The sequence below is a fragment of the Terrapene carolina genome, unplaced genomic scaffold, assembly GCF_002925995.2.
Source record: "Terrapene carolina triunguis isolate 2854851 unplaced genomic scaffold, T_m_triunguis-2.0 Scaffold714, whole genome shotgun sequence".
In the NCBI taxonomy this organism is placed as follows: Eukaryota; Metazoa; Chordata; order Testudines; family Emydidae; genus Terrapene; species Terrapene triunguis.
In genome coordinates, this window is record NW_020665065.1 from 431,174 (window position 1) to 448,445 (window position 17,272).

Sequence of the window (17,272 nt, forward strand, 5' to 3'; positions counted from 1 at the left end):
CCCTCAGCATCAGCAAATGGGGTTCCCTGTTGAGGGCGTAAGCTAGGCAGCAGCATTAGGCCCAGTCATTCCTTTCCTCTTCCTTCTGTTAAGTCTCATCTGGGCCAAGTAGGTTTGCACGCACCAGCTGAACCCCCTCTCCTAGCCACATAAACCCTCCTTGTTTGTGTCCATGGCTGGAAAATGGGCTTTACCGTTGGCTCTACTCAGGTGTTTCACAGCCCAGACGGGCAGTGCACCCCATCACTCAGCTAAGCAGGATTCCTTAGCCGGCCCGTGTCCTGCCAGCCTTTTCGTCAGTCCCACAACAGATTCCAAACGTTCATGTACCAAGCCACACCAAGTACTTCGACCCTCACAATAATGTTCACTGCATTCAAATCAGCATATTTGTTGTTGAAAAAGGGATCAGGCTTTGGCTGCAGTTGTGAGCTGCAATAGTGACATCGAGTGGCCAATAGGTGTACCACACCATGCACTGAGCCTGGCAACAGTATCTCCTGTCTCAGGGCCAGGCACCTACAGATTTCAACAGAAGCCCTTCATGTGCAGATGAGGCAGAATCTGATTGCAAAGGTGGGAGACTGGATCTGAGTCAGAGCTAGAAAAGTGTTACTAATCAACCTAAGAAAAAATATTCTTCCCAGAGCTGGTTGTGATGGGCAAGATTTAGCTGAGTTCTAGAGAAAATGACATTGCAATAGCTTCTTCCAGTTAGATGGTGGTCTCAGCACTTTACAAACAACATAGTCAAAAGTTCAAGTTCCTCTAGCAACTGCAAGGGGTTACCTTGTAAACTCTTTTGGGGCAGGGATTGTGTTTTTGTGGTGTTTGCACAGCATCCAACACAGCAGGTCCTGGTCTGTGATGAGGACGGCTAGGTACTACCCCAGTACACATAACAAGTAATAATACATTGTAGAAATATAGTAAGGCACACATTTAACAGTCACTCAAACAAATACAGATGTTCCAGGTGTGATATGCTTGAGAGCAGGTTGCTGTGCAAACCTTAACTTTTGAATTTCCTGATTCTTATGCTTTTGCATTCTCAGCCTTAACAATACTGCACTGAAGTTTTCTGCACTTAATCTTTGCTTTTAAAATAATCATTAGCAGCATTTCTGAGAAAGGTTTTCAGATCAGTCAGATGAAGGATTACTTTGATGAGGAGAATTCCAGCAAACAAATGACGCAGGGACCCCTGTAGCCCAGTGCAGCTGGACTTCCTATCAAACCGGAGGAGAATCTACTCTCTCTATCACTCATAGCTGAAGGCTGAAGCTTCTATGCAAGTCTATTACACAAAAGATGTGTGTTCTACAAACTCCCTTTTCCTTTAGAAGTCTCCCATTCAGGCACCAGCCTGTCCTAACTCCGCTTAGTTTTTAAAACAGCTGGCAAATACAGAGCAACAAAGTTCCATCCACTCCAGCTTTAGGTTTAAGGTAGCAGCATGGAGCACAACATTACCTGTGTTATATTAGAGAAGGGGCTATAGAGACCTTGCATTTTGGGGGCAGAATGTGTACAGCAGCCTGCTGCTTGAGCCAGGGGTCAATGACCCTCTATAAAAAATCCCCAAGTCCTTCCTCAGCATTAGACTGTGTTTTTAAAGAGAGATTCCCTTCAGACTCTTTGGGTTCCGATGAACAGAAACTGGGAGTATCTGTAACACTGAGGCAGGGACAAGGAACAGCCTCCTGTAAAAATCAGAAGAGCTCTTTAGTAATCAGATGCATAGGTATGGTTGCATTTGTTTTCCAAGGAGATACTGCTTTATTTAGCTGTTCCTGTGCTGCCCTCCAGTGGCAAATTGCAGGAGAGACTCTCTAAGATGGTTTAAAGGTGCTCAGTTACTATTTAGTATTTGTATTCAGCACCACAACTGTAGAACGCGCTTTACTGAGAGAATAAGGCATAGTCCCTGCCCCAAGGAGCTTACAATCGAGGTTACATAGGACACAGCATGACACAGGGTGAGTGGCCGTCTAGCTCAGCAGGGAGAGGGGATTCTGTTTGTCCACAAGCGTAGCCAGCTCTTTCAGTTTTGAATCCAGAGCCCAGACACTGGCACTGCTGGGATACAGCTGATAGCTGGAAGGGCATTCTGGGTAAATGAGAACACCTACCATCGCCTTTGCTTCACAATTTCCCTTTTCAGCATGGACAGAACAGACAGCATTTACAGTGGAGGAGGGTTCCCTAGGGCCCTTTGAACTACCAGAGTGATGCATCTTACCCACTGCTGCAGCTGGCTGGTGGCTGCTAAGATCTAAATGGTTTTTCATGTCAGAAGTTTTTTGATTTTCTTAAATTAATTACATCAAAAGAGCATTTTATAACAGAGTGGTGATGGGCTCACAGCAGGCTGCATCATCAGAGACGCTTAGGGCACAAACAAGGCACCATCATCCCTGTCTATCCTGAGACCCTGTTTACATGTCCTCTATGTTGTTAAGTCCCCCAAGTTTTCCCTCTCTAAGTGCTGTTCAAAGGAGGGATTGTTTCAATCAGCAACTTTGCATGTTCTTCCAGCTGCCCAGCGGAATGATAGAAGCTCTGGCTTCATTCTGAACAGAGCTCACAAAAAATTGCAGGTAAGGAGAGTACCTTAATAACCAGGGCTTAATTTTTAATGAAAGAGGTGCTGGGGCTCAATCAATTTTTTTTTACTTTCATAACTGATGCGGCAAGCCCAGAGGTGCCAGGGCTATTAACTGCCAAGCTAGAGGTGCCGGGGCTCCAGCACAAATTAAGCACTGGCAATAACATGAATTCATATTCAGAGATGATCAAGTGAGCCTGACTTGACCTAGGACCTTTCTTCTGGTTCAGATGAGTTCAGCCCTTTCCACAGCTCTTGGCCTACACTGATGGGTCTGGCTAAAGAGCTCAGAAGCATCTCTGCTGGGCCCTGCTGCCAGTCTAAACAGAAAGCATCTGCGCAGTTCACTCTGGGGGTTTCCCTGACACTCATGTTCTGAGATTTCCCCCCCAAACGTTTGGATAACAGGCCAAACCAACTCTAGGCATGTCACTTCTGAACACACCAAAGAGTGACTGAGATGCTAGGAGCTCCTGTACATATGTTTGGATTGACAGAAAGAGACTTTGGAGGATTTTTAACTCAGCTAAAATAATGTAACTGGTCCATTTATTTACAATTAATCCACCTGAACTGAACTTTGCAATATGTTTTCTACACGACTCTTCATTGTTACTGCTGGGCTGTTGGTAACTACAGGAGAATCATATGTTTAAAACAAACAATGACAGTAGAAAAAGGAAAGAAGAATGTGGGGGGTTTCTGTGACTGTAATAATATCCCCATCAAACAGCCTGAGATTGACACGCTTGCCAGTGATATCTCAATACTTCCTCCCTAAGGCCTCAATCTAAACCCATGGAAATCAGTGGGAGTCTTTCCCCAACTTCAGAGGGCTTTGGAAGAAGGCACCTGTGAAAGAGGAAAGGAGGAATGAAAAGGGAAGAACAAGATGGATCATCAAATCCCCAGGAGGGGGACACAGGCCATAAGAAAAAAAAAAAGGTATTTGTTTACACTTTTTATTAGCATTAGGGTTTGAGTTTTCCCGATGGTTAAAGAGTTCCTTTCATGGGTGACTAATCTCATTGAAGCTATGAAGCAAGGGCTCTGACAGCAAAGCATTTTTTCTATTGTGTTATGCCAATAGAAACATTTATTATGAAAACTTGTTGCAGGCAATTTGTGTTCAGGGAAAAATGATTTTCACCTTGACAACTCTTCCAGCTCCACTGAGAATCCAAACAAGGCAAATCCTACCACACACATTGAAGCACAGTCATTTCAGTGTCTGTGGAAACTCATTTCCAAGCAAATATTAATTGCAAACTGAATGGTAAAACAAAACGAAAATGATTATTGTGATGAACCCAACAATCCTAGATTCCTAGGATCCTGAAGCACCAAAGCAGAGTATGTTTTGCAGATGCAGAAAGTTAATTTTATGGCTTTTCTCACTCTTTGATTAGTTCACAATGAAAACTTGCTAATGGGTTGCTGATAAATGTGAAGTGCACAGTACATAATATTTTTATGATGTGATTATGGCAGCCAGAACACCAGAAAGCAAAAACGTAAAGTTCACCAGAAAGGACAGCATTAAGATGCACTTCTGAGCAGTTCTTTGTTAAATGGGATAGTGGTCTGGGCCCAGTGCCAGGATCACATAGCACACCTGTCTGTGTGACCCTCAGTAAAACCTGCCTAAAACGAAGAAAACCCAACAAGGCTTTCTTAGGAGAATAATGCCACCACGGTTACTTGAACTAACACAAATTCTGGCTTCGGGTCTTTCCGAATGTCCTCAGAAACAGAAGAAAGAGATATTCTTGACAGCTTTGTGCTAGAATTATTGCATAAGGTGAACTCGGCGGAATCCCTACAAATCTGGAACACAAGAAAAGCAGCACAGGAGCAATAGAATAGCAATTTGAGGCCTGTTCCCAGTGGGTACAAATGCAAGAAAAAAAATTCTCTCCGTATCTCAGCAGTTGTATATAACAAATATTGTATATCAGTAAAGAAAATTAACATCTGAGGTGATGTTTTGAGCTGCTTGGGAATCAAGATTTGTGACCATAGACTCCAGCTTTGGATCTATCCAATTAAGAAGAAATCCTGGACCCAACATTATATTTTAAAACTGGTCCCCAGTGATTCTGGCCATAGAATAATCAGACCTAGAGGATCATTCAAAGGAAAATAACACCAAATTCTGTGAGAGGAAGAGAGATGACTGATGGTTTAGTGAATCAATTAGATAACAAAAAGGTTTCCATGACAGCAGAATAAAAAGAAGGATTTGCAACGAAAGAGAGATCAGTTTTCTGAGCTTTTAGGCCCTCTACATAAGCCGAGAGAAGAGTCGGTCTGCCAGTATGGAGAGCAGGTGCAGAGAAGAATGTTGGCTCTTCTCCAGCTCAGACAAAAGTGAACAATGTACACTGAGATGTGAAATCCACAGAAATCCTACTGGAAAAAATGAAAAGCAGGGGGACACATAGATCAGGACATGAAGGACTTGAGCTGAAAGAATGGAGGAAACTCTCAGAACATGCAATGGGGAGAACGGTCTGAGAAGGATTTCAATGTTATTCATGTATATTATGAGTCCCTGGTATAGTGCTGAGGGTTGCACCTCCTCGGTGAGAGCTCCTAGAGATACTGTGCCTGAGCACTGGTACAACATATCCCTTTGAAAGGTTGCAGCGTCCTGTTAGGTGGTTACTAGTGCTGTTGCCAGGACAGGAGAGATCACAGACAGGGAGCACAAGACCGGGATTGTTCCTACTGCCTGTGCAGGGGTAGCTGGCAGGCACTTAGGATATGTCTACTATTCAGTGTAAGCTCAGGCTCAAGCCTAACCGTCCTTCCATCTACACACAAACCAGGGCTTGGACCCAGGGCTCCAGGACCCCACAGGGGTGGAGGGTCCGATCCTGAGTCAAGCTGGAACCCAGGGTTCAAGCCCTATTGGTTCGCAGTGTAAACACAGTCCCACTGGACTCATGCTCTGGGAGTCCACCAAAAGTATTCCACAATCCCACGGGGTGCCTTTATTTGTCCTCTGGGCTGTCAATTTTTCCCACACTGCACTTGTAAACAAAGGGTTTGAGTGGCCACATTTTGGAAGGGCACAAGGACAGTCTGGGATATGGATGGTTAGACTCAGGCCTGTATAATGCTGGAGCGCCAGGTTGACCCAGGGTTCAACAATTCCTAACCTAGGGTTACAAATTAATGTAGATGCGATGCTCAAGCCCTAGGTTAACAAACCTGAGGTCTGCAAACTCGAGTTCTACTAACCTGGGCTTACACTGCAATGTCGACATACCCTTAGAGTTAGGCTTGTAGATCTACTATGCTTGGCAGTTGTGCTGACTATTGCTCACTCTGGGCTTATTACTGAAGCACTTTCCTGTGTGGTGTGACCACATGGGCCTCTGTGTGTGCCCTGCTCCTGCCTGGCACAACATGACAGTGCCAGAAGCTACTTTCCCCTTGTTCTCACTTCCATCGAGAGAACAGAACCTGGTGACAGCAAGAGAAAAAGAAAGAATGAATGAAATTCCTCTATAGAAAAAAAAAACTGTGGAAAAAGAAAAGGCTCACACTAGATCCAGTGTCAGAGCTGCCAATGTCTGATCATTGTCGTGCTGAGAACAAAGTTCCTCCTCTGCCACCAGGTGCTAGGAGGAGCAGCTCCCTGAAAACTGTAATCATAGCAATGGATTCAGCAGCAAATGTAGAAGATCTGACAGCCACCAACAGCATGGAACTTGTGGCAGATGAAAACAAAGTTAGATCATTGGGGAATGCAAACTGGAGTCTACCAGCAAAAACAGTGGTTACACTCTGCATCTAAAAGTCCCAGCTCATCAGACAGCTTTGCAGGCTGTTGCTGCAGAAGTCAACGAGAATGACCTTCCTTTCCATAGACCAAGACCTCATATGGTCCAAACTGGGGTCCACAATGAGATGAATAGTAACACTATTGACAAATCCAAAGGTGCAGAAGAGAAGAGTCTGTTTGGTCACTTTTGTCAAGATATTCTGAATGGCTAATTGGCTCTTCAGGTCAGTCCTGAGCTAAAGAATGGGGAAATCAAGTCAAAGACAAACAAAGAGAATGAAATCAAAATGAAGGAAAAGGGCGAGTTCAGAGCCAAAAAACAAGCCTAACATCAAAGGAAATAACAAAAAGAAAATGAAGAATCAGAAAAGAAGCAACAATATATTACAAGAGAGTCTTTTGAACAAGGTAGAATAATTCTCCCGGCAGGCTCAGAGTTTCAGGTAGTCCCCCTGTCCGCCACTAAAGTTTATGGCTAAGGATCATTGGGCTCTTCAGGATTAATAAATGTTCATGAAGCTAAGGCAGGTGAGCTGTGCAGGTGTAGGTCTCACTACACTAGGTAGCACTGCTGACTCTCGGAAACACTTACCTCTGGCATATCTGCATGGGCCTTGCCTCTTGCTCCTGCCTGCACCACAGCTTGGCATCTCCAACCTACTCCTAGTCTCTCCTGTGCAAGGCAGGCTCCATTCACACTGGTCCCCTTCATTTGTGAAGAACCCAGATTCTATTTTGGTCAAATGCACAGTTGGCAGCTCTCACCACAATGGGAACATGATGATGGTGCTTACAAGGGAGGGACAATTGTATTTTTGGACCTGTCTGCCAGGCCTGCCCCACAAATAGGGGGCTAAAACTCTGTTACTGTTTGATTAGTGTGGAAAGGAAACACTTCCCTTGGAAGCCGAGCTATTTACCTGTTGGTTAAAGATAAACAAAAGGACAGATGCTTTTATTTATTGGCATTGATTTTCAGAGGGGTTTATAGTTGCTACACAACATGTTATTGTGCTTTTGTACAGTATTAAACCAATAAATAACCATTTTTTTTTAAATACCAGTAATATTCACCACAGGCCCTGCCACATCAGCTTTTTATCACGCTACGAGGGATGATTCTCAGAGAATAAAAAAACCCAACATCCTGATACAAACATGCTGGATTTCCAATCTCTCTCTGGGGACCGGTTGATGGTAAGTTACCACTAACAGAACATGGTAGGTAATCAATGACCAATCGCTGATTAGTTTATCCCAGAAGCAGAGTTATTCCGAACCCCCACTAACTGAAGCGTGGCCTCAGGCCTTGACAGGCATCCATCTCCTATTCTAGAAAGTTCCAGATTTCCCTAGCAACATTTGTGATGTACTGTACAGCATTAGGGCTGAACTGTAATAAGTGGTTGATTACATTTGTATTATGCATGTAAGCTGTACACTGATCTGTAGCTGGACTGCCACTATCGGCTGTTCTCAGGATGGGAACTGGCAGGTTAAGAAGTGTGACTGAATGGAATGTGACAGTTCCCCAAAGAAGCCATCTATTTAATGTTGACTGACCACCCGCACCGTCTGCAATCATAAAGCTCCTCCTTTTCTGAAGGATGAATGCTGTTGTATTATACTGAATCCCTTCTTACCCAACAGGTGCGATTCTAAGGCTTTAGGAAAGTAATCCATTACCTGTTCCCTTAACAGCTTTGTCTTGGAGTCATCAGATGGTCATTTCACTGAAAGCTAGGTAAACTACTCTGCTCCTCACCCCAGATGTGTTCCCTCCTGCCCACTCACAATTCCATATCAAGAGATTTCAGAGTCTAGATGCACTCTAGTGGTTTTAGATCACAGAAACAATGGACATGCAATAACTGACATACAATTCACCAGAGAGTTCTGAACAATTACAGCACAGCTGATTTTTTTCTTGAACTGCTGCATTTATCCCAATAATGAGCCCATAAAATTTTTTTCTAAGTCTAGGCTTCAGAAACTACTAAAGGACAATTTCTCTTTACACCTGACCCAGTTTGATCATGTCTATTCATTACAATGGTCAAGGCTGAATATTTTTCATCCAACAGTAAGGTTTTTCATGTAAACAGGAGTTTGTGTGCTGGCATTTCCAATCTGTGGTGCAAGTGATTGTATCTGTATAAGGCAGTGGTTCCCAAACTTGTTCCGCTGCTTGTGGCCTGGAGCAGCAAACCGCAGCTACTGGGAGCCATGATCGGCCGAACCTGCTGACGCGGCAGGTACACAAACCGACCTGGCCCACCAGGGGATTTCCCTGCACAAGCAGCGGAACAAGTTTGGGAACCACTGGTATAAGGTATGGAACCAAGTTAAGTACTGAACCTAATAAAGGAACTCCTAGCCAGATATTTAGCTATTGGCAACATTAAAACCAAGTGCAGATTTAAGTGTCAGGCTCAATGTGCTGTATGCACAACTTTTCTAAATAAACTAGGCAACACTGGGAAGGCATCACATTGGAGATACTTTGCTTTATAGTGAAACAAAACATTTCTGTTCTGATGCTTCATAAGTGAGGAAAGAAGCCTTGTCAGGGTAATGAGGTGCTTAATAAAAAGATCACTCAGAGATGAAAATGACCTCAAATGCTCTTATTTCTAAGAGGAGATATTTAAAAGTCTTGTCAAAGTTTAAACAAGAAGGTTCCTGGAGCCCTTATTAACTAAGGAATTAAAGATGGGTGAGTAACTGTTAATGAATAAAAGCTGGAAGCTTACCTCAGGGTAAGACCACTCTGGTGAGTAATCTGTCACCATGAACAAGCGCCCGCTCTGCTGCAACATCCCCAAGGTGCCTTGTACTGCGGCTGCTGAGACCACCTCAGCAACATGCATGTATGCCATGGTACTGGCTCCATTCTCGGCACTGCTGAGCTGCATGCTGGCTTGCTGAGGGCTGCAGCAAGGGATGCACATTTCAGCCTGGTTGTAGGTTGCTCTGTTGCCATCTTCAGGCTGAGATAGCCCGGCACTGTCACCGGACACCAGCTGGTGCCCATAGATGGCATTACTTCCACCTTCTACTGATATGAAATCATTAATAAGATCTGAAAACTGGTTGCTGAAGGAGATGTCAAAATGGTCCAAATTAAGCTCCATGTTGGAGGAGTTGTTTAAGCTGGGATGGGCCACTGGGTAGAGTCCTTGCACCATATTTCCTTGGAGAATAGGGAGATTATTCCCATTCCTGATACCACCATTGGCCTCGGGCTGCATGTAGTGCTCTGTGTTACAGGCTTGAAGATCCCCTGATTTAAGAAGATTTTCATTCCCTTCTGCCTGCTGGGAGGTCTCCATGGGAACTTCAGCTTCTGCAGTCATAGCCTGGAAGTTTGCTTGGAACTGCATGAGCTGGAGAGAAGAGGTGGACTCTATTCTAGTTTCCACTGTGCCATTGCAATTAGAGGCTGTTTGGGAGGATTCTGTTTTCACATTGGGGATTCCTAAAGTGTTCACAAAAGAGCCACTTGTGTCATTCAAGTTGTTATGGGTGTTTTGTTCAAGAGGGAGAGGTTTGCTGGCATCCTGCAGAAAGAAGCTAGGGGAAGGGGTCTGGTGAACATGAGGACTCTGGACTGTCTGGTTGAAACTGGAAGAATAGTCCTTGTTGGAGTCAATGGCACTGAAGTCCATTTGCTCCAAGGTGGTACTTGGGCTCAGCCCGCCTCCAGATGGAAGCAGACCTGACCCTGTAGTAAGGGTGAGAGAATTAGATGCAGAAGTGGAGGAAAACGCTTCTTTGGACATCTGTTGTTCAAAAGAAGTGTCCTCAGTTTTAATCTCTTTAGTTAGGGCTGCACTGAAATTGAACCCACGTTCTGTTGTGGGCGACTGTCTTATGTTGGTACTAATGCTGTCTCCTTTTAGGCCTCCTCCACCATAAGTCTGTCCCTGCTTGGGATTATTAAGAAAACAGTCTGGGTCAAAATTCATGGTGGTTTCTGGAATTTTTCTGCTACCATCCAGAGTTGTAGAGAGCACAAGCTCGTCAGAGACATTGGTGGGCAACATAGACAAGCTCTCTGAACTGCCTGGTGTAGGAAAAGAAAACTTGTGGCCATCTGAGCTCACAGCCAGTACCAGTCCTTGAGCAGCGGCATCTGAGGATAGGAGGTGTTGATTTGGGCCAGTGGTGGGTGACATGGTATACACGGCTTCACTGGTGACTTCTGACATAAATACTGTGGCACTTTGCGATAAACTTCCCATCACCGAGGCAACAGCCATGCTGGAGACACCAGTGACTACTGGGCTATCAGCCATATCAGGGTCGCTATTTAATCCACTGCTGATGGACACAGGAGAATTCTGGGTAGTGTCAGGAACTTCCACCTGATTGGTGGAAGAGACCTCAGTACTGTTTTGATGGAGCAACACAGGTTTTGCCACTTTGCCATTCCTCTTCTCCCGGCTGGAGGTCTTGCCATGACTGTGCTCATTCTTGCCTTCAGAGACATCATTATTTTGTACCTCTGAGTGAGTGCTGTACCCACCTGTCCTTGGTTCGACCTTTGGTGATATGATGCGATGTTTGGCACTGTTACACTTGTGATGCACACTGCTACCTGCTCCTGTTCCAAAACACAAACAACGTGTGTAATTAATGAACTAATCAATGAAGATAACATTAATTGTGCTATTTTCCATTTATGGCATGGGATAACTGTACTTGAGAGCGAGAGAGAGAGAGAGTGTGTGTGTATGAATGGGAGTGTGAGAGAGACAGATTTTAAATAACGTTAATTTCTTACCAGTGTTAGATTGACAGCTCTGAAAGCTGAACTTCCTTTTACATCCATGAACAGATACACTATGTGCAATGACAGCAAGCCACACTACCTTCCCCTTTCTTCTGAAAGCACACAGCACACACTGCCAGCACCACCCCAACCTGATCAGACCCCCTCTCGAAATGGAGAGTTCAGGCTCTACGCCCACTCTCAGGGCTGTTCAGTACGTGCTCAAGTCTCACTGTTGGGACTGTTGAGACCGGCCTCTATTACTGCCAGCTGTGGTGATGGATTGGTGTGATGTGGGCCACATTCCATTAGGAACTAGGAAAAGACTCCCAAACCCCCCTCCAACACAAGCAACACATACTCATTTCACACAGGCCAGCTGTCAGATGGCTTGGTATCTGCTCATGTGGATTGAGTTCCAAATGATGATCTAGAGCTGAAAGACTCCATATCCCACTTTCCTTCCCTACATCATCCAGTCATCTAGGTTATTTTTCTTATTATCTTGTCCAATTACAGTTGTTGGTCAAATTATTAAAGAGAAAGTAAATTAGAACAGAGAAAGCTTTCCCCTCCCAGAAGTACTGTAATATGTAGCTCTTCATATCAGTTGCATTCAGTTCACAGGCTGACAGCTAAAACATTTTGGAGCTTGAAAGGTTTTGTACACTGGTGATTAGTACCAGACAGGATGAAAAACCAGTGAGGAAAGGTCTCCAGAAAGCAATTCTGGATAGGAGGTTAGCCCAGTCATGCCTTTATTTGCCTGTCATGGGATGAGTATCACTTGTTTCCGGAAGCTGCAAAATTAAGCTGGCTGGAGTAAATGATTCTCTCGGTGACTGTCTTTTCACCACAAAATCTGGCACTGGGACTGCTTTTTCTGAGAAGAAAGGCCCATGAATTTTTGATATTTCTTCCTCTAATTGATTCAGTTTTCCCAGAATGAGGTAAGAACCTTAATTATTGTACAGTATAATGACCTAATGGGTAAAGAAACCTTCTCCTCATAGCTAATGGCTACAATTACAACTTCCTTCTTCTGGGTATCATAAAGTGGCTGTGTAGCTGCTATAATTTGCTAAATCTTTTTGTTCCTTGCCCTTGAAGGAGAACTTCTCTATTATATGTGCAAGATCTGAATCAGGTCACCTAAAGTAGTTCAGAACAAATCTTTTGAAACTAAATGTAATAGTAAATCTCTCCATTCTCTTAGGAACGGAGCTGAACAAGAACTAGAGAGAGGCTTCCAAGTTGCAATCTTTGAGTGGGACTGTAATAAGTTGGGGATGTGTGTGTCAGGATGCAAGCTGCTGTAAAGCAAAGTGATACTGTTACGTTACAAAACAAGCAGTAGACTTAGCATAAGACAAAACATCAAAGGGAAGAATAAAAGAATTCATGTTCAGATCTGCAAGCCTGGATCAAGTGCTGATCCTTAGGGGTTGAATTTTAATCCAAACCTAGGTATTTCAGAGGTCATCAGTCTTACTTAAATCTTGATTGTATAAGAAGACTGGGGGGAAAAAACCTGAAGCACAGACAGTATTTTTCTTTGACAAATTTCTCTAAGGACTAATTAATTTATTGTACATTTTACTTGACCAAAGTAGCAAAAAGGGGTAGGGATGAGGTAGATGAGTTGGAAAAGTGAATCACTCAGATTCTCACTTCTTATTATAAAGCGCTAACACGAGAGAGGATGTACCTTTCCTAGCTGTTTCAGGCAATCTCAGTCAAGCAGAACTCTTCTCAACAGGAAGGAATTTTCATTCACTATTTCCATCAACACTAAAAAAACCCAAGGACTATTTTCACTCTTTGTTATCTTGTAATTAACCACCTGAATTGCAGTGCACTGTAAGGCTTATGGTGCCCAGAAATGTCAGTAACACAATTTGAGCGAGCTGCAGGACACAACATGCTTTCTAGAGGAAGCCGCCAGTAGAGGGCACTGATGAATTCTGAGAGCTCGCATGTTACAGTCTCCATATTTTTCAAAACCCCATGTTGCATCTTTATTACGTTTGAGGCTTCATCAGTTACGCCTGGACTAACTGTATCTCAAAATTTGTGGCAAAATATTTTTAATGGTTACGTAACAACAAAGAATACGCTGAGCCTAGATTAAAGCTGCAATCTGAGAGCTCATGAAGATAAAAAGGAAATAGAAAGAAGTTCAGCATTACATAGCAGATAACGTCTTATTTATGGATTTTCCCAGAGACTTTTACTCAGCTGCCCAGTGGGGTTTTTATTCTAGCATAATTTTTATTCCATCAAATAAGGGTCATTTTACTTTGCTAAAAGGGTAATTCTCACGCGACAGAAATATTTAGTAACATAGTAGGACTCCCAAATCCACATTCAGAAGCATGGAAAATCCTTTCCAGGAAACACCTAGAATGAGATCAGCAGTCACCTTGAAGAGCGTAATCAGCTGCCGAACAGGGCGGCCCTGTTGAACTACAGAAAAATATGTGAAGATCCCATTTAGCCTTCTCTATGTTGTCTCTTATTTGAAGACATCAGCAGTAGTTTCTTAGCAGCGGCTCATAAGTTCCATTCATAGGAAATCAGAAATTGAAGTGGATCTCTGTATGCAGATGGGTCTCTTGGTATGCATGTGAGTTTTGATTTGGAAGGGGACTTAGCCCTGTTGTCTGCTCTCTACCGTAATCAGCTACTCACCCAAGTTGCCGGTGCAGAGACAATTGTGCGTCCGAGGCTGTGGTTTGGTTTGGTGACTATCAAGGATCTGCTGTACAAGCTGCTCCACAGAGAACCCTGAACTGCTGTTCCCATTGCTGCATGTCCACTTAATGCCATGAACTGTGGAGAGAACAGCAGAAAACATCCATCAGAGGCTAGTCTGAACACAGCAGCAAATCATCAAGAGCTATCTCCAAAAACACGTGTGAGGCTATTCTTCTGCTTCACAGTGCTGTCAGATCTGCAGGATAATAGTAAAGAACAATATTAATACTTCAATTCAAGGATCTCAAAGTGCTTTAACAAGCAATGCATGGATTAGGCCTGTGAGTTAGGTATAATTACTCCCATTTTTTAAAAGTGACTTACCCAAGGTAATACAGAAAGTTAGTGGCAGAGCCAGGGACCCTGACTTAAAGCCCCTTTCTCTAATGCCTCACCATCTCTCAGATATCTCTATAGGAGCATCTAGTGTTCCAGAGTTGCTAGTGTGGTAGCTGCCTAGCTCTCTATTTAACTACTCACAGAGAGAGAGAGAGGAGAGAGAGAGAGAGAGGGAAAAAACGAATATACAGCACAACTGATTCAGCTCCAGAAGAACTGGCGAAGATAATTGCCTAGTAAGATATTTATTTAAATACCTTAAAACACCTGATACAAATGTACTACCCAACAACAACAACAACTATGGTGTAACAAAGACCTGGTCCGGGGAATGAGGTTGCAAATTTTACCCACCTTCTTTGCATTCATCTGTTTGCAAACTCCATGGCATTTGTACAGATGGTTTCTTCCTAATGCCATGAGCAAGTTTTCAATAATAAACCAGTGAACACACACCAAGGAGAAAAAAGATTTCAGCAGGAAATGGATTTCAGTTTCCTGTTGGCAGGGGTTCATTAAACAAGGTGAGTGATAAAAAAAAATAGTGGTGAGAACTCTCCTGACAATGTATTTAACATTTATTAGAAACTAGTAAGCTGCAAAGATGGAGGATGACAGTATCTGTGTTTGATTCAAATAACTGCGCAGGCTTTAGAGCAGCATTATCGTTTGACTGCATAATGTGAAAGTGAAGTTAAATAGTTTTATATAAAATCACCAACCAACAATTTACTAATGCAATAGGAAATTTTAAGTCATTTGTAGAAAAGTTGAGGGCACCTTTTTTGATGAGCTTCCCTTGGCTAGTGTGCTAGTCAGGCCAATGGGAGGGCTGAATTGTTGACATAGAAGCTAACTCTTAGAATTATGGCTTCATCCGGAATTTTTCAGGTGCAGAATCTCATATAAAATAGCTTTTCTCAACCTAACAAAATGAGAAGCTACTTTCAGTGAAATATGCTAGAGAAAGGTATTTTACAAAAGTTATGTTCATTTTATCTCCTCTAGTACTTCTTTATGCCTTCTTCTGCTATATATTTTTTGTTTAATGTCCCTTGTGTGCTCTAGAATGTGTTTTTAGATTCTCAGAAGCCCTATATGTTGGCAAGATCATTTGCAAGGTGAATCACAGTCTTTCCCCCTTAACTTTGTCCATTCAGCTTCTGCAATTTTTGGTTCAAGCACTAGGTCTTGTCCTTTAAGGTGCCGAGCACTCTGGGACACTCCAGCAAAGAAGGTTCCTTGCAGATTCAAGCCCCCAAAGCCTTAACCTGGAATCACTGAATTAATAGAATCATATAAATGTCAGGCTGGAAGGGACCTTGAGAGGTCATCTCTAGCCCATCCCCCTGCACTAAGGCAGGACCAAGTACACCTACACCATCCCTGACAGGGTTTGTCTAAGCTGCTTTTAAAAAACCTCCAGTGACAGGGATTCCACAACCTCCCTTGGTAACCTGTTCCAGTGCACAACTATACTTCTAGTTATAAAGTGTTCCTAATACCTAACCCAAATCTCCCTTATTGCAGATTAATCCCATTACTTACTGTCCTACCTTCAGTGGACATGGAGAAATAACTGTTACTAACCTCTTTTGTATCTGTTGTTCTTCAAGATGTTTCGCACATGCCCATTCCACTCTTGGTATCTGTGTGCCCAGAGCACAGCCAACAGAAACTTCTTCAAGCTCCCTCTGCTGGTGCATGCCACTGTGTGCAGGTATAAAGAGGGGAGCCACCCCTAGCCCCCCTGTTCCTTCTTGCCATAACTCTGATGTAGAGAGATAAGGCAGTGGGTCCTGGAACAGACATGTGCAACACATCTCGAAGAACAACAGTTACGGAACAGGTTAGTAACTGATTTTCTTCTTCCAGTGATTGTCATGTGCATTCCACTCGTGGTGACTCACAAGCTGTAAAAAAGGATGTGGGATCAGAGTCTATTTCAATAAAGATTGAAGAACAACTTGTCCCACTCTAGCATCATCTCTGGAGTCTTGAGCCACAGCACAGTGGGAGGCAAACTTGTGGACCGAGGACCAGGCTGCTGCTTTACACATGTCTGCAGCTGAAGCTTGTGCCAGAAAGGCCACCAAGTTTGATTGTGACCTCATTGAATGAGCTGTAACTCTGATGGGCAGAGTGACATTAGCCAAATCATAGCACATGCATATACAGGACGCGATCCAGGAAGAAATTCTATGAGTGGAGACTGATTGACCTCTTACTCTATTAGCCACTGCTATGAACAGCTGGAAAGATTCACAAAAGTGTCTGGTTCTATCTGGATAAAATGCCAAGGCTCTTTCTCCATGCATGTATGTCATTTTGGGCAGAGAACAGACAAATAAATAGGCTGGTTGATGTGGAAAGAGAAATCCACCTTTGGGAGGAACTTTGGATGAGGGTGCAGGCAAACCTTGTCCTTAAGAAAGATCATATCTGGAGGTCCCGACATTAATCCTCCCAGCTCCCCAACTCCTCTGTGCAAGGTAATGACCACCAGAAAAGCCAACTTCATTGACAGAAGCAGCCGAGAGCAGGTAGCCAACAGTTCAAATGACAACACTAGGTTTAGATCCCATAGGAGAGTGGGGTCTTGCACTTGAGAGTATAATTTGACTAAGACCTTTAAAAACCTTATGGACATGATGTCATTGGACAAAACAGAGTGACTGTCCACCTTAGGCTGGAACACTGAAATAGCAGACAGATGTACCTTGATGAAACTCAATGCCACACCTTAGTGTTTCAGCCATGGTTCTAGCTGCTGCATGGGCTGCATCCAGCCCTGCCTGCAGCGATGTTCCCGTGACTAGTCTGCCCTTATTAACGAGTGAAGGGAACTCCTGTCTAGCATTCTCTGGAAACAGCTCTCTGAACTTTTTCACAGATCCCCATAAATTAAAATCATACTGCCCAGCAGAGCCTGTTGGTTAGTGATTTGCAGCTGCAAAGCCCCGCCGAATAAATCTTTCGGCCAAATAAGTCCATCTTTTTA

At 43.5% G+C, this 17,272-nt stretch overlaps 1 protein-coding gene across 1 annotated transcript in view; it reads right to left on the reverse strand.

Annotated features, from left to right (window-relative positions):
- Positions 1 to 17,272, reverse strand: part of CAMTA1 (calmodulin binding transcription activator 1) — an 878,634-nt gene that overhangs the window by 106,929 nt on the left and 754,433 nt on the right. The window contains exons 7-8 of the mRNA XM_024207910.2: positions 13,867 to 14,007; positions 9,155 to 11,007 (exon numbers count right to left, since the gene is read on the reverse strand). Of these exons, the coding sequence (XP_024063678.2) occupies positions 9,155 to 11,007; positions 13,867 to 14,007 (1,994 nt within the window). The remainder of the gene's footprint in view (positions 1 to 9,154; positions 11,008 to 13,866; positions 14,008 to 17,272) is intronic.